This window comes from Canis lupus, chromosome 26 (assembly GCF_003254725.2).
Source record: "Canis lupus dingo isolate Sandy chromosome 26, ASM325472v2, whole genome shotgun sequence".
NCBI lineage: Eukaryota > Metazoa > Chordata > Mammalia > Carnivora > Canidae > Canis > Canis lupus.
The window spans coordinates 29,931,841-29,956,671 of record NC_064268.1 but is presented as its reverse complement, the minus strand read 5'-3'; the positions used below and the strand labels follow the sequence as shown (position 1 = coordinate 29,956,671).

The window sequence follows — 24,831 nt, the reverse complement described above, 5'->3', positions numbered from 1 at the left end:
GACAGTGTAGTCAGACTGGTTAGGACTATGTGCAGGGATTTATGCCTATGCTTCAGGAGAGACAGAAAGCAGTCAGGAGGTTCCAGAGATCGCCAAAAGATGATGAAGGGGTCTTGTATGGCCCCGAGTCAGGACAGGCAAAGGATAAGGGAAAGGGTTATAAGATAACTGACCTGGAAAAAAAAAAAAAAAAGATAACTGACCTGCCCTTCCCTAAGATCAAGGTCAGAGAAAAAAAGACTGAAATAGATGAAGGAGTCCAAAGAGACATAACCAAATGCTATATCAGAACCCTGATTGGATCCTGGATTTTAAAAAGCTACCACAGAAGTCATGGAGAAATCTGACTGGTACTGGATGTCTGATAAAAGACAGTGGGACTGGGGCACCTGGGTGGCTCAGTGGTTGAGCGTCTGCCTTGGGCTCAGGTCGTGATCCTGAGGTCCTGGAATCGAGTCCCAAACTGAGCTCCCCGTGGGGAGCCTGCTTCTCCTGCCTCTGTCTCTCTCTGTGTCTCTCATGAATAAACAAATAAAATCTTTAAAAAACAACAACAACAACAACAACAACACACTCCTGGGTACCAAAATCAGGGAGCAGCATTCTGTGATAAGTTGGTCTTCCACACAATCGAGAATATTCCTGTAATAATGTTTTATTTTTTTTTGTAATAATGTTTTAGATTACAGAATTTATTATTTTTAATTTTTAAAAAAGATTTTATTTATTTATTGATGAGAGACACACACACACACAGAGGCAGGCAGAGGGAGAAGCAGGCTCCATGCAGGGAGCCCGACACAGGACTTGATCCTGGGTCTCCAGGATCACACCCTGGGCTGAAGGCGGGGCTAAACCGCTGGGCCACTGGGTGGCCCAGATTACAGAATTTATTTAAGATATTAGATTTTAAGATCCCGGGACTCCAGGATCACACTCTGAGCTGAAAGCAGACGCTTAACCACTAAGCTACCCAGGCGTCCCAGATTACAGAATTTAAAATAAATTTAATTTTTAAAAAAATATTTTTATTTATTTGTTCTTGAGAGACAGAGAGAGAGAGAGAGAGGCAGAGACACAGGCAGAGGGAGAAGCAGGCTCCATGCAGGGAACCCGATGTGGGACTTGATCCCGGGTCTCCAGGATCTCTGAAGGCAGGCGCTAAACAGCTGAGCCACCCGGGCTGCCCAAAAAAAATTTTAAAGAGTGATCCCTAGCCCCTAGTGAATGCCTAGGTAGACCAGAGTTTGGGGAGCACTGCTCAGTAATACCCTATCTGTCCTGTAACAGCTGAGAGAGCGAGGCTCCAAGCCTGGCACAGACACAGTGAGCCTTGACTGAAGAAAGTTCTGTACCAAGGTCTCCTTATGCTATGAATCACTGATCTCATTCTCCTTCCCTCTGCTTTTCAGAGGGACATGTTCATGGAAGCATGGGGACACCTGCCTAGCAGTCGCATCAGCCCTGGAGAATAGGGCCAGGTCAGACCAGGGCCAGATCACCTGAGTGGGAGAATCCATAGCTGGAGGGCTGATGAGAGGGCCTCTGTTGTTAGGGGAGCATTACAGCTACTCCTCATGCAACCCAGGCCCCCAGAGCTCTGAAGAGTGTCTCAGTTACGTGGTAGCTTCAGTGAGGACTGCGCCCACGAGCACGTCAACACAGCTATAGTCATGCCTTCCAAACACCAGCTGTACGAGAACTGGAGCAGAGGAGTCAGAAGTCACTCAGCAGAGACCAAAGATACAGCTGAGGGGGGTTTGTGCTGACAAAGCTAGTTAAGTGGTGTTTGATTTGGGACATATTTACTTTGGAAAATACCCAACACCGGCCCAGCACCAAAGTTCACATTGAAACCCCACTGGTGACCTTGGCTCATTTCATCTCTGCAACACCACTTCTCAGAAGCACAGAGGTGAGTTTGGTTTCTAACATTTCTGCTGATTATAAATTCTTATTTGTAGTGGTTAGAGATGGGTAACTGGTGCATTCATTTCTTTATCAAACTATGAACTGAAAAGTTTCTATGGCGTCTTAAAAATGGGAAAATGTGTTTTTTAGTCTGCCTGTTATAACATTCTGTCAGTTACATTATTGAGACAGTTGGCAAACTTGGAAAAGGAACTGTAATAGGAGAGTACTGTGCCTATGTCAGAACTGTACTATGATGGTGCATGAAATATCCTTGTCCAAAGGCATTTTTCCCTGAAATATTAGAATTAAAAGTTACAGGGACACATTCTAAGTGACCTACTCTCAAAGGATTCAGGGGGAAAAAAAAAGAGTACATGAGATGTGTGCCTGCATGTGTATACACACTCATACACACAGATGTGTATGCATGGAAAGAAAGCCATAAAGAAACTGTTCCAAAATACAAAAGCTAGTGAATCTGGGAAAAGGGCGTATAGGGGCTGTTCTCTATCCTGATCTTTCAACTTTTCTATGTTTGAAGTTATTTCAAGATGAAAGGTTTTTAAAATTTCAAGCAGTTACTTCTCTCCCATCACATCTGCCCTCTTTGGGCTGAAGACATAGCCAAGAAGGAACTAGAGTGTCCAGGTGTTGTGCTCTGATACATGACCATAAAGGCCAACCTTGCTCCATACAATTGGCATGAGAGAGTGCTATATAAAGTTCCCAGAAAAGTAAACTTTTGAATTGTTTACCTTTAAAAAATATTGCTTCTCTTCAAAGATAGTCACTTGGACATAATCTAGTGGTAGTTTTAGTGTCTTATATAATTCTTGTTATACTAAGTGGCAAAACGATTAGGAAGATTGGTTTTTTAGATCCTTAATTTCAATCCACAGAAAATATTAGAGAGCTTTTCTCCTTTCTCAGGTAAGGGAATAATGAACACTATTTTTGGCTTTTCATCATATAATGTAGGAACAGGGTATAAGAGGCTTCCCAATATACCATATGAACACAGGGGTTAAGAATCATGTCAAAAAAAAAAAAATCATGAATGTCTTCACTTCTACCTCCTTATCTGGTCTCAGATTCCTTTCCCTGAACTCTTATTCAAGTTGTTGCTTTTTTTAACCTTGTTTTTACCTGAGAAGGATCTTTCTAAGTATAGCCTAGCCAGGAGACTTCCATTCTCTTCTAACTTTTTACAGTGTACTGCTATCAATTTTTATGTCCACTTCTATCTGGAAACTGGGCCCAGTTCTATCTGCAGCCAACACATTAGAGATTGTTTCTCATGTGCAGGCTACATGTGCAGCACCCGCAGCTGAAGCTGCGGGTGCTGCAGGGAGGGTGTGGGGCAGGAAAAGACCACGGACATTTTCAAAGTCAGAAACTATGTGATTTGCCTTCTCTAAAATGTGTGATTCAAAAGTCTTTCGGTGGTGATTAGAACAACATTTGAGCGGATTATTTTCATAGTACCATATGGGAAGACCCAAGGAGGGAGACTGGGGGGCAGAGAAACCAATCCCAATGCTCCAAAGCAAAGAGGCAGAGGTTCCATTGCCACATACAGTAACAATAAAATGCTGAAAGGATGAAGTTAAGTTATACAGATGAAATTCCTTGGGGAATCCCTGGGTGGCTCAGTGGTTTAGCGCCTACCTTCGGCCCAGGGCATGATCCTGGAGACTCGGGATCGAGTCCCTCATCGGGCTCCCTGATGGAGCCTGCTTCTCCCTCTGCCTGTGTCTCTCATGAATAAATAAATAAAATCTTTAAAAATAATAATAAAAAAGAAATTCCTTGTATAGCACCTGGCATCCAGGAGACACTCTATCAAGAGTCACTGCATCGGAGGGCACATGATGAGATGAGCACTGGGTGTTATACTATATGTTGGCAAATTGAATTTAAATAAAATATTTTTAAAAATTAAAAAAAGAGTCACTGCCATCAACAACAAAACTGAGAGGGTCACAAGTTGGGTATCTGTATAGCTAGGCCCATTTTCAGGCCTAACAAGTCCAAATATTTACTTAACACAGGTGCCAGTAACTCATATCTGGCCTAGACTGGAAGGAGATATTCTCATCCTCAAATATCTACCTAACAGGAGATGGTTACACACACACAACAAACTTGACAAGATACAGCTCTTCCTTCCAGGCTTTTCAGAAGTGATGCTGGGATCACGTAAGATGGTATAACATTATAAATGCTTGCTGTAGCTGTTCTGCAGAAACATGGAAGCATCAAATAATAGCTCATCTACCCAGGATACAATATGCAGGAAGTAAGCAAGAGAAAGAGAAAGCCATTTGGCAGGTAAAACTGATTTGACAAGTTAAGACACATCCTTCCTTGGAATAAGAAAGGGGATGGGTAGATAAAGACGGGCTTCTCCCAGTGTATGTATTAAAAACTTACCTTGTTTATTTAAATAAAGGGACTGCCCCTCAGGCCTTCTAGTGAGAACTTTCTGACTTTATCACCTCACACAGACTTTATACACCTGGTAAGATTACTTCTAACCCCATGCTAGAAGCAGTTAAGTAAAAAAAGATTCAGTAGGTCCTCCTGACAGCAGTGTGAGCCAAGTAACAGATGCAGAGAAGACAACGTACCTGTGGTAAGCCATATAGCCTCATAGCCTCTGGGGAAAGACCACAGGGGAAAGACAGGCCACCAGCCACCTTTCACTAGGCACCCAGAGGATCTCTGCATTACGACAAATTCCAAATCTTATGCAAACTGCACAACCCCAAATAATGCGATGGATTTCACATATCTTTAGGATATCTGTTTTCAGAAAGCCTGGCCTGATGCATTTTTCAACATCTCCACTCAGGCCCCACCTCTTCGTGAAGTGGGGAAGCTCTCCTGGCACCCTGCTCCTATGACAGGCAGCAGGGCCACACCCCAGCTCTGCACCCCTACCAGCTTTGTTGTTGTTGTTGTTGTTTTTTAAGATTTTATTTATTTATTCATGGGAGACACAGAAAGAGAGAGTCAGAGATGCAGACAGAGGGAGAAGCAGGCTCCATGCAGGGAGCCTGACGTGGGACTCGATCCCGGGACTCCAGGATCACGCCCTGGGCTGAAGGCGGCGCTAAACTGCTGAGCCACCAGGGCTGCCCAGCCTCCCTGCTTTGTGCACATCTGTTCCCTGTCTTGCTGGCAGAGTTCTGTGATAGGGGATACCTTTGCGCCTCCAGTGCCTAACATGTTGTTTAGAAAATAGGAGACAAAGTTTGGTGAGTGAATGAAAAAGAAACTCCCTCAGAATGCTGAGTCCCCAGAAATCTATATGGTCACAGTTTCATGAATCTTTATAGAAAGGATTCTCAATTAGGGGCCTTCAGATCATTCAGATAGGTTTAGGAAGCCAGACAAAATGTTGGGTATCTGTTTATCTTCACCAGTCTCTCTTAAAGTGCATGATCTTAAAATGGTTAAGGACTGACACCCTCAGGGCATCTTCCTGGGTCAAAGCCATGGGCTTGCCCTCCAAGCACTGTGGTGGCAGGTCCACTAGGCTACCTCTCACAGTGTCGCTGGTTTTCTCTCCCAACTTTAGCTTTGCCAAAATGAAATGCCTGTTCCAACCCCTCATCATTTCTCTCATCTTAACGTCCATGTGTGCGAACAACAGCCTGGCTGGTCAGCTTGAGGAAGGAGGGGAAGATTCTCCATCCAGAGACTCCCAATGGAGGCAGTTAAATAGCAAAAACCTGAGCATGTCCCTTCTCCCTGCTGACTTCCACAAGGAAAACACAGTCACCAATGACTGGATCACAGAGGGGGAGGAGGACGAGGATTATCTGGACCTAGAAAAGATATTCAGCGAAGATGATGACTATATTGACATCATCGACGCAGTTTCACCAACTGATTCAGAGGCCGTTGCTGGGAACATCCTCCAGCTCTTCCAAGGCAAGAGCCGTATCCAGCGTCTCAACATCCTCAATGCCAAGTTTGCTTTCAACCTTTACCGAGCACTGAAGGAGCAGGCCCATTCTACCGACAACATCTTCATAGCCCCAGTGGGCATTTCCACTGCCATGGGTATGATTTCCTTTGGCCTCCAGGGGGAGACTTATGAACAAGTGCACTCAATTTTGCATTTCAAAGACTTTGTCAATGCCAGCAGCAAGTATGAGATCATGACCATTCACAATCTCTTCCGTAAACTGACTCACCGCCTCTTCAGGAGGAATTTTGGGTACACACTGCGGTCAGTCAATGACCTTTATGTCCAAAAGCAATTTCCAATCCTGGATGACTTCAAAAGAAAAGTAAGAGAGTACTACTTTGCAGAGGCCCAGGAGGCTGACTTCTCAGACCCTGCCTTCATATCAAAAACCAATAACCACATTCTGAAGCTGACCAAGGGTCTCATAAAAGACGCACTGGAGAATATTGACCCAGCTACTCAGATGATGATTTTAAACTGCATCTACTTTAAAGGTAAGAAATAGCTTTAGGTTTCTCAAAACAAACTCATGACATACTCTTTTAGTGCACAGATGGACTGAACATCAACAACTGTGTGCTCTAGTTCTGATTTATCCAGGAAACCAAGACACAGGGAAGATCAGGATGAAGTCGGTAGTAGCTGATACTGGGCTCTAATTCTATGCTTTATGCTCACTGAAACTTCATCACAACCTTGTTATTAGCATCCCATTTTATAGACAGAGCCGCAAAGCAGAGAGAAGTAAAATGATGCTCCCATGGCACACAGCCAGTAAGGCGCATAACTAAGGTTGTGTCAGGCAGGCCGTCTCCAGTGCTTCGTTAAATTGGAAGAAAAAATGAAAAACCTTTTTACCATTTGGCCATCCTGGATTTGAGTTTTTTTAATTTCCTTTCCCAATTATCAGTAAGCAGGAATATGGACAAGAAGCTGAAGACAGGTATCTGAAAACTGTTCAGCTTGACTTACATTAATATTTGCAAGTCCTTTTGGGGACACTTGTGCATTAATGGGCAGGAGGGGGTAGGGAAATAAACTATTATTTCTAGACCAACTATTCTGGGCCAGACAAGAAAGGACATCCCCCCCCCCCCAACACACACACATAGGACCCCTGGGATCCTGGAAGTAAATGGGCAATGGACATAAAATCCAGACCTCATGCACAGTGCTCTCATTGGGACTTGAACCAGAAGAAACCTCTACCTCACTCTACAAGCCTAGAGAGCCAAAGGGCAGACACAAAGAATTCCTCGCCTGTTAGCTCCAACACTAGTTACAGCAGTGAAGGATAGGGGCCCTCTCTTGGCTGCTGCTCTGGGGAGGTGGGGCTGCTAAGGGTAAGCCGAGGCCTCCCTGTAGCTGTGCCAGGCAGGCAATCTGTCAGATAGGCAAAGTAGGGCTGAAGCACTCAAGGCTGCAGGAGGGGCATGGAGGCTGAGCCAGACCTCTCGGGCTTCCCTCTCAAATGCTAGGAACACCACTGGCATTGTGGTGGCTGATCAAAGGCTAAGGCTCTAACAGGCTTGTAACAGAAACACAGACACATGCCACATATATAATGAATACACACACATATTTTAAGAGAGAAAGCACACTCATAAGCAGTGGGGAGGGGGAGGAGAGGGAGAGAAAGAATCCTAAGCAAGCTCCAAGCCCAGCATGGAGCCTGAAGTGGGGCTCAATCTCACGACCCCGAGATCATGACCTGAGCTGAAATCAAGAGTCGGAAGCTCAATCGACTGAGCCACCCAGGTGCCTCCGCACACGTATACTGTTTATTACTGATCATAAGTACATGGAAATGAAAAAATGAGTTTAAGCCCTGGCCTCCCCACTTTTTAGTCATGTAGCCTCAGGCAAGTTCAATGTTTCTGTGACTCAGTTTCCTCAGCTTTATATTGATGAATCTACTCTAATAGGGCTGTGTGTAACACTGCAAGAGACAGTGATGCAGTGCTAGCCTGATATGGTGGCAAGAGCTCAATGATCTTGAAGGAGTAAAACTGCAGATGCCACGGTCATATCATATACTAAGTAGGTATGATATTGTCAGAGACGTTTAGTCTGCTTCTATGAGCAACTAACCTATGTTTAGGAACAGCTTTAGGACAGTCAATGTAAGTTACTTGGGCAGCACCAAAACCCTCAGTTCTACAGGTCTGTGGGGAACCCCAGACACAAGCGCCTCTGCATTAGGCTGGCTGAGTGATCAGGAGCAGGCAGAGAAACCCAGCAGTGAGTTATTCCTGCCGGCAAGGCCTGCAGAACGACTAGGGCAGTCAGTTTGTAACCTCCAACACCTAGTAACCAGTGTCACACACCAAGGGGTCAAAGTGGCAAATATATACATATCCTTTTCCCCTCCTGTTGGATAGTCACTTAATTTAACATTGGAATCAGAGAGATGAAATGCTAGCAGCACCCAATCTTTCATGGATGCTCATCAGAAGAAAGGAAAGTCTAGAAATATAATTTTAATCGTGAGCGCCTAAATCTGTTACTAATTTGATTTTTAATTACAAATATTATAACCACCTTGTAAAGCACAATATAAACAGAGGTTGGGTCAGGAGGAAGTCAGAAGGAAAGAATCCCAGGAGACATGTGACAGCTCCAGCAAAAGCACAGTGACATCTGTGGTTGCCACAACCTGGGGGGAAGGAAGAAGCAGCCCTAGCATCTAAGGGGTAAAGGCCAGGGGTGCCGCTAAATACCCTACAATGCATAGGACGGCCCCCATAACAGAAAACTGCCAAATGTCAATAGTGCTGAGGCTGAGAAGCCTGGGGTAGAGACTCATCTCATCCCAGCAGCTCTACCCACCAGTTAGAAACAAGTTACTTTGCGTCTTTGTACCTGTTTCCTCATCTGTAAAACAAGGCTTATAATAAAAAGCATACATTACATATGGTTGCTGGGAGGAAAGGAAGGATACAGGAAAGATGGTTGGAGGAATGCCTGGCACATGGCCAGCTCTTAGTTGTCAGTCAGCAGCCATTGTTATAGTTACTAGTATCTTAAAGCTAAAACAGACATGTGCTTACTCCTGGACACAGCATTACACGTAAATCTGACATGAAGATCTGATGGCATCATCAGTATATCCTTCTAGTCCTTATGGAATCGCAGAGTGGACGGGATGAAGGCTATCGAAACAGGGTTGCCATGAGCAAAAAGGTACTCATTTTGCAGGTCAACCAACAGAGGTCCAGGCCCATTAGGGATCTTGCTAGAGTCAACTATTTAGCCCCCACCTCTAAACCAGAATTCATTCCAGCCATCTAACTTTTCTACCATTATCATACTTCCTACAAGTATGTTAGCATTCTGACCTTGGAATCATTTAGAACGGTGGTCCTCAAAGTGTGGTCTCCAGACCAGGAGCATCAGCACCACCTGGGAACTTGTTAGAAATGCAAGTTCTTGGCTCCAATTAGAGCAGAACCAGAGACTCTGCGGGTGGGCCCTGCAGCCAGAACGCGCCCTCCAGGTGTTTCGGGTGCATGCTCGCATGCGTAGACCATGGCTTTAAAATAACATTTTAATAAAAGCCCTATTCTAATTGACTTTACAGGATCCTGGGTGAATAAATTCCCAGTAGAAATGACACACAATCACAACTTTCGGCTGAATGAGCGAGAGGCGGTCAAAGTTTCCATGATGCAGACCAAAGGGAACTTTCTAGCAGCAAATGACCAGGAGCTGGACTGTGATATCCTGCAACTGGAGTATGTGGGGGGCATCAGCATGCTAATCGTGGTCCCGCACAAGCTGTCTGGGATGAAGACACTTGAGGCACAGCTGACACCCCAGGTGGTGGAGAGATGGCAGAAAAGCATGACCAACAGGTACTTTAGGTTGAATGTTTGTTCTTTTGATCTCTGGGAAGCAGGGAGAGACCAGAAACACTGGGAGTTTTGGTCATTTTAAGGAGAAGGGAGATGTGTGCATAAAAACCCAAGAACTGCCATACTGGGCCATTTTTGTAAGTTCAGCCCAAATTTCCTGCTCAGTGAGAAGCAATCAGACAGCATCTGTGAGAAACACACACATTTTCAGAAGTGAGGGACAGGTGACTTAGAGCCAGTGTGGAAACAGTCCTGGCTCTGCCGCCTATTTGCTCTATGGCTTCATCGTCTGTGAAAGCAGCATGATTCCATGACTTCCCAGGGTCGCAGAGAGAGATACAGAGAGTACACAGAAAAGTGATACTGAGCATCCCTTGCAGCACCTGGTACGTGTGATGACCTCTGCCGCCCCTGTGCAGGAAATCCTGCAGTCCTCATAACCCATTAGGGACACATCATTCATGATTTGCCATTATTATTTGTTACTCCATAGGCAAAACTACAGGTTTTAAATAGTTACCACAATTATTAGCATATCACACCAGAAAGAATAGAGAAGTTGCATTTCTGTTTTATTAGATGTTGGTCTCCTTTTGGGACAAGAATGCAAAGAAATGTAACAAACTGAGAAGAGGGCTCTTAGAAGAGGGTATCTGCTCAGGGAGGGGATGAGTCATCAGGCCCTGTCAATTTTTCCTTAAAAATGTCCCCTCTTTTTCCTAACCTCATCGCCTATGACATCCCACCCTGAGCTAAGAAGGCTTAACCAGCCTGCCCATTCCACTCCTTTAGCCACCCTGCACTGGTCTCCAAACAGCATTCCTAAGACACTCTTCCGCCCCGGCTCTTCTGCTCCGAAGCTCTCTGTGGGCCACCTGCCCACAGGACACAGCCCAGCTTCTAGGCCTCCCATCTGGCCTACTCTGCCCCTCCTCCTCTTTCCTCCTAGCCTGAACAGTGCCCCTTGGCAGTCCAGCTCAAGCGTCCTCCAGGCTTTGCTCACGCCATGTCTCAGGCTGTGGGCAGCTTTCTAGGCCACAGGAATACCTGCTCCTTCCCACCCCCTCCTGGATGGCTCCAGTAGTGAGATCTGTTCTAGTTGTTCAGACGTTACCATACCGCCTTTACCATTTTGCTGCTTCACACACTTGAGTCCTGGCTTGCCAAAAGGAAAGCAAGCTCTTGAGAAGAGGGACTGTGTCTGATGTCTCTTTATCCCCTTTGTGTGCTGGATTTGGCCTCATGGGCACTGTAGTTGCTATTTATCCGTAAAGACTGAATGTGTTGAAGCAAGGACAGAGAACATGCAACACTGTCTGGCATGTGAAGGGTTCCTTTTTCTGTATATTGACCAGATATTCAACTGATTACTTAACAAGAAATTCCTGGAATCAAGAGAATTGTTTTAGATACTTTCAAACCATAAACCAGTAACAGTTCTGCTGCTGACCCGTAAGGCGGAACATGAACCCTACAGTATGGAGGAAATGACTGGATAGCACTAACCATACCTACATTTTAAGAAACTGGAATCATAATGGATGGTCTTTCCCCAAAACTCAACTGATAGTACTGTGATATAAATTTTATTCTGTGGTAAAAGCAACCTGGGGTTGGTGGCGGAAAGGAGGTGAGGGCATTTGAGGGAAAAACAGGATTCTTTTGGAACTTGTAGTTCAATAAAACTGGGCACCCTTTTCTTCTCTGCCCAGAACTCGAGAGGTACTTCTGCCTAAATTCAAACTGGAGAAGAACTACAACCTGGTAGAGGCCCTGAAGTCAATGGGGGTCACAGCACTGTTTGACAAAGAAAGCAATATGACCGGAATCTCAGACCACAGGATCACCATTGATCTGGTAACCTCTCCCTCTGTCCACCCTCCGCACCTGTGCCCAGGGTCTGCCCCCAGCAAAGCCTCCCTCCTGTCTGTCCTGACTTCAGAAGTCAGGGGTGCTGGATCTGCTCTCCCTCAGTCTGCCAGATACTGTGTGGGTAGGGTAGTCTGTTTTAGGGAGCAGCATGGGAATGAATCACATTCTCACTGACTGCAGAAAGAGAGGAGGCATGTGTTCCAACCCCTGAAATAGCGACACTCAGCTGAATCATGAAAGATCCTTTAACATGCAGCAAAAATGCATGACCTGCATACTGAACTTGACAAAATAGACACACTACAAGACAAGAGAGAACACCAGTCCAAAAAACCCGACCCCATCCTTCTAGCAGTGCACCTAGAGCGTAGTACAGGGGAGACGGGGCGTGCAGCTGCTGTCTTGCTGGCAGATTACTCATACTATGGGCCACCACCATGAGAGACTATGATGTTGGAGTTTATAGAGATACATACTATTTATATGACACAGCCTCTGAGCACAATTACCACATCTGGCAGAGATCTTCAAGGGTCATTTTGGCCAGCTGTGGTTTGTGCCTTGTTATGTGGTGTTTCTACCCTAAATGAGAGGAGACTCACTATATCATCTATCCTTCTGTGTGCTCACTGATGGGATCTGACAACTTCCTTTCCATTTTGAAACAGTTCAAGCACCAAGGTACCATCACGGTGAATGAGGAGGGCACCCAAGCTGCCGCCGTGACCACAGTGGGGTTCATGCCGCTGTCCACCCAAGTCCGGTTCACTGTCGACCGCCCCTTCTCTTCCTCGTCTATGAGCACCGCACCAGCTGTCTGCTCTTCATGGGGAGAGTTGCCAACCCCACCAAGTCTTAAAGGTGGAGGTCTGGGCATTTGAAGTGTTTTGGGGGCACTCTGTAATTCTGGTTCCATTCTAACAATGAGAACGGAGATGTTTTGGCATCATGGCTTTTGTGGTTTATGCTACCATTCTGAAATCGAGGCCCATTGGAGAGGAGAAATTTACAAATGACTGAGAAGCTCACCGGAATCAGTTCAGCACAGTGAACAATGCCAGCAGTTCGTAGAAGTGAACGTACCTGTGATACGTCAGCTGTTACCTAGAGGCTGTCAGCAACATAGAGACTGGCTTACTCCCACTTCCTCAGTGCAAACCTGTGGAGGGCCTGCCTGTGCACCTCCTTCCTCTGCAGTACCTAATCCTTGAACTTTCGGCTCTTTTACTCAAATTGCCGGCGCTCTTCATCTGAACACAGAACACAGAAATGAGCTGCAGGACTAATCTCTCACCTCTCCCAAAGATGGTGCCCAGGACAGGAACAACCTTGTGACATTCAAGGAGTGCCCTAGGTGTTAGGGCTTAATTCTCTCAAGGCCCAACTTTCCAAGTTGATGTTAAATGTCATCTATACTTCTGCTGTCACCTCACTGCTGCCCAGAGGACAGTGTGTACACGTGGCCATGCTTTCCACCTTAGAGATAAATAAATATCGCCACTTTTACTGTGTGTCTGTTATAATTCTCTTTTTTGAGGTTCAAGTAACTAAGAAAGACCAAATTCAAAATAGCTGACATCCCCAGGAGTGACAGAGGTTGACAAAAAACAACTTGATTCTTCATGGTGACTCATGTGCTACACAGCAGGCATACTCCTCAGGATCAGGACATGGTGAGTGTTGCTAAATCGTGGGGGCAAAGGTGCTGTGGATGAAGCTTCATGGAAATTCCTGAAATGCCAGTCCTTGTGGGGGCAAATGCTATGGCTTTCATCCCCGGACACAGGGAGACCCTCAGACAAGCTCCCATAGTGGGTCTGGTTTGAGAAAGCAGGTGACATTTAAATGTCTCTGCTACTTGGGTAAGACCAGTGGAATCTAAAAAGGCTGCTCAGAATTCAAGCGTGCTGGTGCCTCTGCAGTGCTGGGGACTCTGGGCAGTGACAGGGAGAGCATCAGAAGTGCTGTGCGTGCAGCTATCTATGACCCCCAGAACCCTGTAAGAGAGGCTTTCTCTTCCCTTTTCTGCAGAGGAGAAAGAGCAGAGTTTGAGCACAGGTTGGCTTGATACCAAGGTCACCCACTGAGTCTTGTCTCAGAGGGCTTCAGACTCAGTGAGACCAACACTAGTCATGGTGGCAGCAAAAGGGGAGCACCTAATGTTCCCCACTGTAAGAGGTACTGTGATGGATATGCCCGTAGGTTATCACTGAGTCCTGACACCAACGCAAGGAGGTTCACACTGTTATCACCTCCTTTTGGCAGCTGAAGAAACAGTTCAAGGTCTCAGAAGAGACATGATCTGCCCAGGCCCTGCTGTTGCTAATACACTCTTCACCAGCTTCTTTCCAACCTTCTGCACCAGGATCTCTACCTTCTGTATCCAATGCCCAGTGTAGGGTGGAGGCTACGTCTTTCCCTGTCAAACCGCCTGACCTCTCGGGGAGCTGGCTGAGACCCCACTCCTTGAGTTCCTTCTCCAATGCACTTCTACACTGTCCTTTCCTGGTGCTTGTCCTGCATTTCTTGTCCTGATTCTAATTCCCTATGTTTCTCCCATTCCTAAATGTGGTTCTCTCAAAAACTCTCCCTGTACCCTTTTGTCACGTCTGTCCCCTACCCAAAAGTTAACTATCTCCCTTCTGATGTGGCCTGCCCCATCTCTGCTGGAGCCAGCCCAGACTCCTCTGTGACCCAGTCCAGATCAAGGCCCTCCAGCCTTCAGGCTTTTTGTTCACCTACATCCACTTAGAATGCACTGACACCCTCTTTAAGGAACTAGCTGATCCAGATTTCAAGGCAATAGAGTATTAATTCAGAGCAAAGACCCTGAACCAGGCTGCCTGGGTCCCACCCTGGCTCTAATATTTAGTAACTATGGGACTCTGAGGCAAGTTCTGTGCCTCTGTTTCCCCACCTATAGAATAGGGATAATAACAGCTCCTACCTTCCAGGATTGTTGTAAGAATTAATTGAGTTAATGACTGGAATGGATTTACATCAGTGTTTGGTACTTAGCAAAAGGTAGGTAAGGACTTCTTGTTATTATCTTTGTCTGAGAGAGTATCTAGTCCAGGGGTTCCTAACTGAGGAGTCCTAAGCAGGCTTCTCCCACTCAACTTTCTGAGAGTAAAGCAAAACCTTGTGAAGAGATGCACTCTTATGGAAGGAAAGGGCAAGACTTTCAAAGGAGTCCATGACCTAAAATCTGTTAGTCCACAAATCTAATTTTATAGGCACTGAGAGAATAAGTAACCTGTCCAAGGTCACAAAAATTACTAGTGGCATAGGTATACTAGCTCTAAGTAAAGTACACAAATGTTTTCTGAGCAAGAGGCACAGCTTATCACATCACTACAATAGTGGAACACACAGGACTCTAAGCATTAGATACTTTTCAAGGTACTTAATTAATTAGATACTAAGAAAAGCAATTTAATCAGTTATATTTCTGAAGAAATATTATTCTACAAAGTTGCAGGTCAAAGATCGCCAAACCTAAGCTCTGAAGGAACATCAGAGATCACATGACCCAGTCTCCAGTGACACCCTCCAGGTTCCTAAGGTCACTAATAAATCATTGATAAGCTGCATTTGGACAGACACTTAGGGTTCCTGCCCCAAATCCACTGGCACTTCCACTGAACTAAGTACCTGGAGACACTTTGTCATCAAAAGATCCAAAACAGGGGATCCCTGGGTGGCGCAGCGGTTTGGCGCCTGCCTTTGGCCCAGGGCGCGATCCTGGAGACCCGGGATCGAATCCCACATCAGGCTCCCGGTGCATGGAGCCTGCTTCTCCCTCTGCCTATGTCTCTGCCTCTCTCTCTCTCTCTCTCTCTCTGTGACTATCATAAATAAAAAAAAAAAAAAAAAAAAAAAAGATCCAAAACAGAGTATCTTGTTCCAAAAGAAAGAAAGAAAGACAAAACATTAAAAGAAGAAGAAGGAGGAGGAGGAGGAAGAGGAGGAGGAGGAGGAGGAGGAGGAGGAGAAAAAGCTTTGGAAGCTAGTTTGGAAACTAGTTTCTCCTAGGGGGTCCAAGGGGCAAACCAGAAAGCAAATGCAAGATCCCATGATCTCTGTGCTCTTTGTTGAGCAATAGAATCAAATATTTGTTTCCTCCCCCATAATATAACCATTAACTTTTGTTAAGACTACAATGCTTATTCTATTCATGTAAAAGGTCACTGCAGTGAAGTAAACAAAGTATTTTAAGTGAGTATGTGCTTGCCTATCACTGCTAACAGTCATGCCTACATTGACCCAGCCGGGCACTTCAGAGGGTCATCTCCATCTTTTCGAGAAGCTCTGTGGGCAGAAAAGGCATAGAGAGGCTGTGATGCTCACCCAGGATCCCACCCTGGTCCCTGTGACTCAAAAACTTATGTGCTCCCAACCAACCTCATCAGTCACTACTCCCGGAAAGTACAAAGTGCCCCCTATGAATTTCTACTATGCAGTTACTAAGCTCTAAATGACAACAGCTACACATGCATGGAAGTTCACAGGCACACAGGTCGGAGAATTTACTCCAAACATGCTCCCTCGTGGAACCTGCTGCTGGCCTTTTTCCCCTCCAACAGGCTGAGAGCACTGTGGACTATATGCCCCTCACCTTTCCCTCTAGGCCAAACAAAGGATCCATGTACGGTGGTACTTCTAAAACACAATTGTACACTAATCAACATTAAGTACAAAGTGAAAAGGTTTATGTTTTCAAAACACAATGGAGGCAGTGATGAAAAATACCACTGCAGAGAGTCCTGGCCATTCACAAATCCCCAGAGCTGTGGGAGAGCACCTGATTACCGGTGGTAAGGTCCGCAAGAGAGAGGGATAAAGGGAGGCAGCTACAGGCGCAAGCAAACTTGCAGGCCCCTGTCTCCTCAAGCATACTCAGGCAAAGGAGACTGTCCTAACACAGATGCGTCAGGGGAACAAGCAACTTGGCTCCTGCTCGAGTCAGCCACTTACAGGGCGGGGGAGACACGAAAGAAAAGGACAAGCAGAAGGAATGTGAATGCAAGTGGAATGCTCCACAAAGTGCAACCTGTGACATCTTAAAGGCAAATGGTAGTAAACCAGTCAGTTGCTATTTTTTAGCCACCATGGCCAGCTAATAAAATCAGGCCCCAAAGGTCCCCAGATTCTGAATGATGAACTCCTAGACTGCAGAAATGACAGAAATTGAGATCAGGAGAGGTGCCTCTCCAACCACCTGTCTGATCTCTACAACCCTGGGTCGCCCCAGCAGCTTAGAGGTCAATCCCTCTGGTATTCCATGTGAAGGGACACACATGTAAGTGCTCAAGACTCGAACTACTAGGTGTGGGGAAAGGTGGGAAGGACCTGGAAGGCAGAAGGAGGGATTAACCAGAATGCAGGTTTAGTGGAAGCTAGAGAATCATGGATGAAAACAAATATTAGAACCCTAGGTCACAGCTTAGGACTCGCAGTTGGGAACAATTAAGAAAGGGAAAAACAACTTCTACAAAGGTCATTTGGGAAGAAGTGGCTGCAAGTCGGAGACAGACTCTACCATAGCAATGTTGTGGCAGGGCTTGGAGCCTATACTGTGAACTGTCCACCAGGGTGGGGGGCAGGCTGTGTGCCAAAGAATGACCTCAGAGGGCACTGAGGGCCACAGTTCCAAGCACCAAGCACCATGCAGAGGCCCCAGGCCTCATCTCACAGAAAGGGATGGGGAAGAGGATGGAAGCAGAGCCTGCCCACCACTAGTCAGAGGCACAAGAGCAGGGCATAAGACACAGGACAAACCTGGAGTCACATTTCAGATCTGGGAGCCACACAAGAGGGAACCAACAAAGGTTCCCTGGTCAACTGGCAAGGAGATTTAGGCAGAACATGGTAAAAGAGGGTTGGTGTGGCCACAACAGGCACATACCTATGGGACAGTCACAGAACAGCTGGTGGTGGCAGAAATACAGCCACATGTACAGAATCACTGGGCCTCCAAACAGCATTTTGCTAAGGAATTTGCTGTGCAACACTGAAAATATGAGCACAGTATCTGAAGCTTGATACCACTCAGTTAATGAATACTCACCACAGCAATTACAGGAATGAGTACACCCAAGTTCCCCGCGCTGCTAGAAGCCTAGAACATAAAAGAATCGAGTCATTGAAAGCATGTGTTTCTCTCGTTAAAAAGAAAAAAGACATAGTGTTAATTTCAGAGAAATGATGAGATATATAGTGATACATTAACATATTCATCTAACATCATTTTAACAGCAAAAAAAATGGAAACATGTCAAACAGTAATGATTACATAAATCATGGCACCTGTGTAAAATCAAATACCACACGGCTGTTAAAAAGACAACTTCCTCAAAAATATTTAGTCCCTTTGGAAAGTGACCATGGCAAATTTTTTTTTTTTTTCCCATGGCAAATTTTTAACAGGAAAAACAAACAAACAAACAAACAAAAAACAGGATTTTAGAGTATACTATGATATAATCCCGATTATGTAAAATAATACATTTGCATAATACATTTTATCTCCTAGATAAAAATCTAGGAGAAAATCTTTCAAAATGTCAAAGATGAGTATATCTGAATAAAGGAATTATGGGTGCTTTTTACTTTACTAGTTATAGGTTTCTGTGTCTTTTCTATAATAAACAGGTATTTTTCCCGAGCTATGGAAAATTTGGGGGTTACTCAAAAAATAACTATTAAAAGGTAGGTTCCTTGGGATCCCTGGGTGGCGCAGCGGTTTGGCGCCTGCCTTTGGCCCAGGGCGCGATCCTGGAGACCCGGGATCGAATCCCACGTCGGGCTCCCGGTGCATGGAGCCTGCTTCTCCCTCTGCCTGTGTCTCTGCCTCTCTCTCTCTCTCTGTGACTATCATAAGTAAATAAATAAAAATTTAAAAAAAAAAAAATAAAAAATAAAAGGTAGGTTCCTTGGCTGGACACACAAGTAAGGCCTACAGTATGCACTGATGAGACTAAGTTCTGGAAGCACCCACCTAAGCACAATCAATTTATTTTTTATATTAACAGTAGCAGCTAAGGGTATTGAGCACCCACTGCATGCCAGGCACTGTTCCAAGCATTTCTTTTCTTTTCTTTTCTTTTTTTAAGATTTTATTTATTTATTCATGAGAGACACAGAGACAGAGAGAGGCAGAGACACAGGCAGAGGGAGAAGCAGGTTCCATGCAGGGAGCCCGACGTGGGACTTGACCCCAGGTTTCCAGGATCACGCCCTGGGCCAAAGGTGGCGCTAAACTGCTGAGCCACCTGGGCGGCCCTGTTCCAAGCATTTCATATGTAATAACTAAATCTTTGGGGGAGAAAACAGGGTTTGAGTAGCTTGCCAAAGCCCCACGGCCACTCAGCAGCAGGGGCAGCATCTCAAGCCCTGCCTGCTCCTTTCTGGAAACTAAGGGCCTCCCACACATGCGATGACTAGGAAGAATGGTCATTTCTTAATTTATAATCATAGCTCTTTGTCTTCAATGGGGCGCATGTTGACTCATCCCCTCGCATTGATCCTGCAAGCCCTCCTTATTCCATCTCAAGGGGGAAGTATAGCAGTTGCTCAGTATACACTGGACTATTCCCAGCATGATCGTAAACAGAAACTATTCTGCAAAGAACAGAATTCACAGCTCTGCATCTGGAGGGCAGAAAAAGGACCTGCAATGTCTGGGGCACAACCCCTACCCCCAGCCCATGAATGAAACATTACATCCTGAGTCTTGAGATTAAACTCATAGGAAAAGCTGGCAGAGGGGAGCAGCCCTTGGGTCCAGGAGGTATCCTTCTGGGCCTGGAGGTACAATTTCCAGGGGAGGAAAGGAGAACAGACACACCACAGTTTCTGCTTTCTTGGGTGCCAAGTGCCTCCTGGGTTCTCTGAGCAGCCCTCTCTCATGCCAAAGGCCTCACTGGACATGACAGATGCCTCAAGGTACCTCTCTATTGTGTATAAGGATGATCCAGCTGTGCACTAGTCTGGAGGATTTTACAAATCGCCCAGATCACTGTTGAGGGGTCCATCAGAGCAAAGATGAATTAGAGCCAAGACTCCTAGAACCCCTTTTCACACCAGCTACTCCTCCTTAGCTAAGATTTTCACACACAGGGCTCCTTTACACTTAGTTTCCTACTTAGCTCCTTAAGCCTTCACACAGCCTGATCTAAAGTGCTCCTCTCCACACTGCCCTGTTTTTTGTTTGTTTTTGCTGTCTGTAGGAGCAGACACACCTTGTCTGTCCATTCACTTCTCTAATCTCAGCTCTTAGAACAAGGGTTAAGAAATTGTGGCCCATGGCCAAATCTGACCCACCACCTGTTCTTTGAAATAAAATTTCATGGGAGTATGGCTACCCATTCTTTAACTGGCTTTATGCTATCAGGAAAGAACTGAGTAGTTGCAACAGAGACAATATGACCCACAGAGCCTAAAACAAGTATAATCTGGCCCTTTACAGAAAAGGTGGGCTGACTCCTGACTAGGCACATAATAAGTAAATAGTAATGTCTGGGGAGGTGGGAAGAAAAGACAAAAGAGGATGAAAGTGGAGAAACTGGCACCAACATGACATGTCAAAGGGAAATGATGGGGTAGGAGGCTTAACCTGCCTCAACCTCCCCAATTTGTCTCTTTGGGGGCTTGAGACCTGTCATTTTGTGTGTCCTCATGGGCCTGTCTCCCTGGATGACCCAGATTAGGTCAGATCTGGCCCTTCTCATGTTATCACTGTATTCTGATGAAAGCCTCCACTCCCTGGCTTCATGATGGCCGAGAGAAGGAAGAGAAGGGTCTGGGGGAATCCGTATGAGGTTGCTGTCTCTTACCACCCTGGGCCCAGGGAGGTAGCTGCTCAAGCCAGACATGGTCTTACAAGAAAGCCACCTTCTCCGAACCCCTGCCAGCACCCCTGAGAATGAACCTTTGTTCTTGCCCTCTACCAGATGCCCCAGGATGACTGCCCTCCTCCCTTCCTACCTTCAGGGCAGGCCCCTTCTCGCTCGCCCGCTCGCTGGCACGCTTCCCCTCCAGCCCCAGCTGCACAAACAGTTCCAGCAGGTTCATGAGCAGCTCGTCCACGAGGTGCTCATCCTGGATGTTGGCTGCGATGTTGGCCAGGGCGTTGATCACTGCTAGGGAGCAGTGCCTGGTGGGTAGAGAAATGACAGCTGCCACAACACAGGGCCTGCATTGCAGGGGTGAGGCAGGCTAACTCCTGTGAACAAAGGAGCCCTTCAGAGGGGGATGGAAGCCCCTAAAGAATAGTCAGCTGCTATGGAAATGGTTTTAACCTCTCCTGACCTAAACAGTTCCGGGAACCTACACCTATGGAACTTGTGAAGATCTTAGGATGCTTCTGAGCGTTAAAAGCCTACTACATAGCTAAATTCCTGGCTGGAGTCTGCTTTCCTCTCAAATTATAGGTAGCCTTAATTCACTATTACCACCCACAAAACTTTGCTCTCATGATCAGCTTCTTCCCTACACTGCTTCTACCTTGGGGCTGATGTTAGTATTAGCTCACATTAGACACTTAGGAAGCACTCAGTAGCCCTGGGACAACCTGCCTCAGGATGGTGCTGGCCCCAGGTAAGCCTTGGATACAAAGCTGACAATGCTCCCCCCAGTGAGACACAGCAAATCAGCAAGGCTGGCCAGGCTTCTGCAGGTGCTGGGAACAGACAAAGCCTGCCCCTTCTATGCTGCATGACCCCAGGTGAGCAGCTCATCTTTCAGCCTCAGTTTCCTCCTGAATAAAACAAGAATAATATAATTCCCTCCTCACAGGGTGTAGGAAGAATGAAACACTCCACATGAAGCAATGAACATACCATCTGGCCCCCAGAAATATTCCACCAAATGGCATGCCTTTACACAGACATGTGAAATCCTGAGAGGTAACTATGGGCAAATGAATGGCAATAAAAGCTTCCACTGGTGAGGAAGAAGACAAATAACTTCTGATGGCAGTATCAGAAAAGGCTTTATGGAAGAGTGAAGTAGAGTCAGAAGTTGAAGAATGGTAGGCATGGAGAATGCCAAGTACTGCATATAGCAGCAAGACAGAGGCAAGGGTCCGAAGGAAAACAGCAGGAGCAAAGACAAGGAAGGGAAGGTGTGAGGGCCAAGGAGGTACAGGAGTCACTTTCAGGACAAGGAAGCAATGAGGGAGAGAGGTATTTTGGTCTATGTGTCAGTTTCTTCACAGAGAACAGGATGGACAGATGAATGGACCAAGGGGAGGTGAGCTGGCTGCCTCCCTAAACCAGTCCTCAGAGTGTTCTAGTAGCCTGGGCTCACAATGGAAGCAGTAAGAAGGCAAAGAAATGACAATGCCAAGAGCTTACATTTATCAAGAGCTTTCCTATATATGTGATCTCAATTACCCAGACAACTGGAGATAAGATGTTCATTTGATGGATGATGGATGAAGAAATGAAGGCACAGAGAAAGTGAGCATTTTCAAAGGTCACATAGCCACACTCCCACCCACTAAAGTGACTTGGAGAGTCAGAGTGAGCCCTGCATGTAAAAGTCAGGAGGAGAGAACAGAAATGCCAACAAAGGGGCAACATCTCTTCCTCCCTGCCTCGCCCCTCTGTCCTCTTCCCTTGATCTGTCAAACTCTTACGGAACTCCACATCTATAAAACTCCTTACATGGAAAAACATGTCCCTGTCCTGAAGGCATTCACAGTAAGGGCAAAGAGTAGGCAAGGAAACATATTTTAGTCTTCCAGGAAAACTGGCCAGACTTTACACAAAAACAAACATGTGAGCATGTGAAAGTTCCATTCCCTTTGACTCTCCAAGTCTCACTTCTCTGAAGCTATCATAAGGAAAGCATCAGAGATGCTCACAGATACACAGCTATCAGGTTGTTCGATGTAGCACTAATCAGCAGGAAAACTGGCAAACTATCTATTCTCCAAGCTAGGCACTGGTTAGAAAACTCTCAGGGCTGCTATATGATGGGACACTAGGCAGCCATTAAAGGCAGCACATGGAAGGAAGCGGCAAGGCTGATGTGCTATTGCATAAAAAAACAGGTCAGCTGGGTGGACACTTTGAGCCTGTCTGGAATCAGTGGGGGTCTGGGGTAATGACACTGAGATGCTCAGTTCCCAGTGGCAGTGGCATGAGATCTTCATTTTCTGTCTGTGTGTGTGCTGATTTGTAGCACATAATGCTTTTGTAGGAAAAAAGCTTATTTAAATCATAAATCCCCAAGCCTCACATTTTTAAAAGGAGTTAAAACTGTCAGGATCTAGAGTGACAATGAGACCTAGAGAATTACCTGTAGCCATGATCCTTGTAATCTTTAGTAGCTGAGTACACGACAGAGCTGGCCTTCACACTGATCTGCTGGAAGAGATTCCACACTTCCTGATAAATGTATTGCTGGAAGAGAGTGAGGGACACAGGTTACCATGGCATGACTTCTCCATGAAAGTCCCTCCTTGGAACACGGAAAAGGCCTCTCCACCATCACTCAGAGCGAAAGCTACTGGAATCACATATGGACCATAAGGGCCTAAAATACCATCAAGGGCGTCCATTCCTAAAGCTTTAAGCAAACCACAAAAGCTAAAAGGGAAATGGTTTCAACTTAAATCCTATTACATATTATGAACATCGGCCAAAAAATGAGTTTAAACCTCCTTTTGAAAAAAAACAAAACAAAACAAAACAAAACAAAACCTCCTTTTGCTAGTTCTTATAGAGCTATCGCGCTATTCTCTTTTACTTGGAAAAAATCTCCCTGTCCGATGTCAAGACAGTTGAGAGCATTTAACTCATCTGCAGGGTAAATTTAATCTATTTTTCCATTCCTGAGAGTCCAAGTAACAAAGCACGCAGGGGGTAGTGGCTTTCATGGCAGGTCCGCCTTACGTTTCCAGTGATAACCAGGCAGCCTAGCTGGTCGATGATGAGCACGTCCAGGGGGGATGGCGGCTGGCAGAATTTCTGTTGCAGGATCTGCAGAATTGGCTCCATGACCTTGGGGGTATCCCTCAGGGCCACTGCGATGTGTCCCAAGGCTCGGATGGTGTGGTCGGGAATCAAGTGAGCGTCCCTGTGGGAGGGAGAAACAGAAGCATCCTGGGAACAGTCCTCTGTGAAACGAAACCCAGAAGCTATAGCCCTGACCTCGAGGTTACCACGAGCTCTGAAGAAGCAGTCCCCTGACAGTGGCAGTCTAGAACCCTTGACTACCAGAAGAAACACGAAGTCCTGGCTCTAGGCAGTAAGCACAGGTCTTTCTCTGCTCCCCAACAGTGGTCCAGGATCAACGTTCTAAGGTGGGTTTCACCTTAAATTGTGGGACCTGATGCATAACTCTACACCAGTGCAAGAAAGCAGCACAGGCATTCGAGATACCAGGTGCCCCCCGCTCCCCCCTCCAGGGCTGCAGAGAACAACTGGCTGCCCCTCAAGGATGGGACGTACTTGTCACTCTCCTGGGAGATGTAGAGCCGGTTGGAGAGGCTGGCCAGGAAGGCCTCCACGATCACCGTGTCCACCGTCAGGCCAGCTTTCAGGCACCTGGGCCGGGAGGAAACCCACATGGCATTGGGCATCAGAACAGATGAGTGTTTTCTGTTTGCTTTTTGTCTGTCAAGTCTGCAGAGTTTAAAGAACTACTCCGAGCATTTTCCCCCCATAAATCCAAATGAAAATCATTACACAGAATGAATTCAAAGAATTATTGCAGATTTTGCCCACTTGATAACTATCACAGTCAGAAATAACTTCATTATTTGACCAGAACCGTTTCCTTCAGAATGTTAAACTCACCCTGATTCCAATTTAAAATTTCCAGAACTGTTCCTTAACAAAAGTCACAATAACTGATTCAACATAGATGGTCCCAAGACAGCTGGGGGAATATTAAATGATATACTAAGGTTTTAGTAGTATGGAGAAAAACATTTTAATTTTAAAAAGTAATTTTAAAAGCCCCTAAGGACACAAAATCTTTTAAGGCATCTCTTGCCCTCTGGATCTGTTTGGCTCCCAGGCCAGAGTCAGAGAAAAGTGTACATCTGATAGAGAGGAACTGTTATATTCTCTCAATGGGGCTTCTGAGAGCACGGATTAAGAATTCAGAGGGAGAGATTTTCATATAAACCAGAATGTCTGGTTTCTGAGTTTGGAAAGCAAGAGTTCACATAGCAGGAAGGAGCCTGGGCAGCAAGGA

General features: G+C 45.8%; 2 protein-coding genes across 2 annotated transcripts in view; one reads left to right on the top strand and one right to left on the bottom strand.

Moving 5' to 3' along the window:
- Positions 1-24,831, bottom strand: part of PI4KA (phosphatidylinositol 4-kinase alpha) — a 118,311-nt gene that overhangs the window by 49,960 nt on the left and 43,520 nt on the right. The window contains exons 15-19 of the mRNA XM_035706280.2: positions 24,081-24,176; positions 23,523-23,706; positions 22,927-23,030; positions 20,608-20,776; positions 17,690-17,740 (exon numbers count right to left, since the gene is read on the bottom strand). Coding sequence (XP_035562173.1) covers positions 17,690-17,740; positions 20,608-20,776; positions 22,927-23,030; positions 23,523-23,706; positions 24,081-24,176 — 604 coding nt within the window. The remainder of the gene's footprint in view (positions 1-17,689; positions 17,741-20,607; positions 20,777-22,926; positions 23,031-23,522; positions 23,707-24,080; positions 24,177-24,831) is intronic.
- SERPIND1 (serpin family D member 1) lies at positions 3,999-13,125 on the top strand. The gene is given in 6 exon segments (XM_035706281.2): positions 3,999-4,245; positions 5,498-6,387; positions 9,474-9,747; positions 11,460-11,604; positions 12,288-12,402; positions 12,405-13,125. Coding segments are annotated over 6 exon segments (1,539 nt in total). The 5' UTR covers positions 3,999-4,204; the 3' UTR covers positions 12,479-13,125.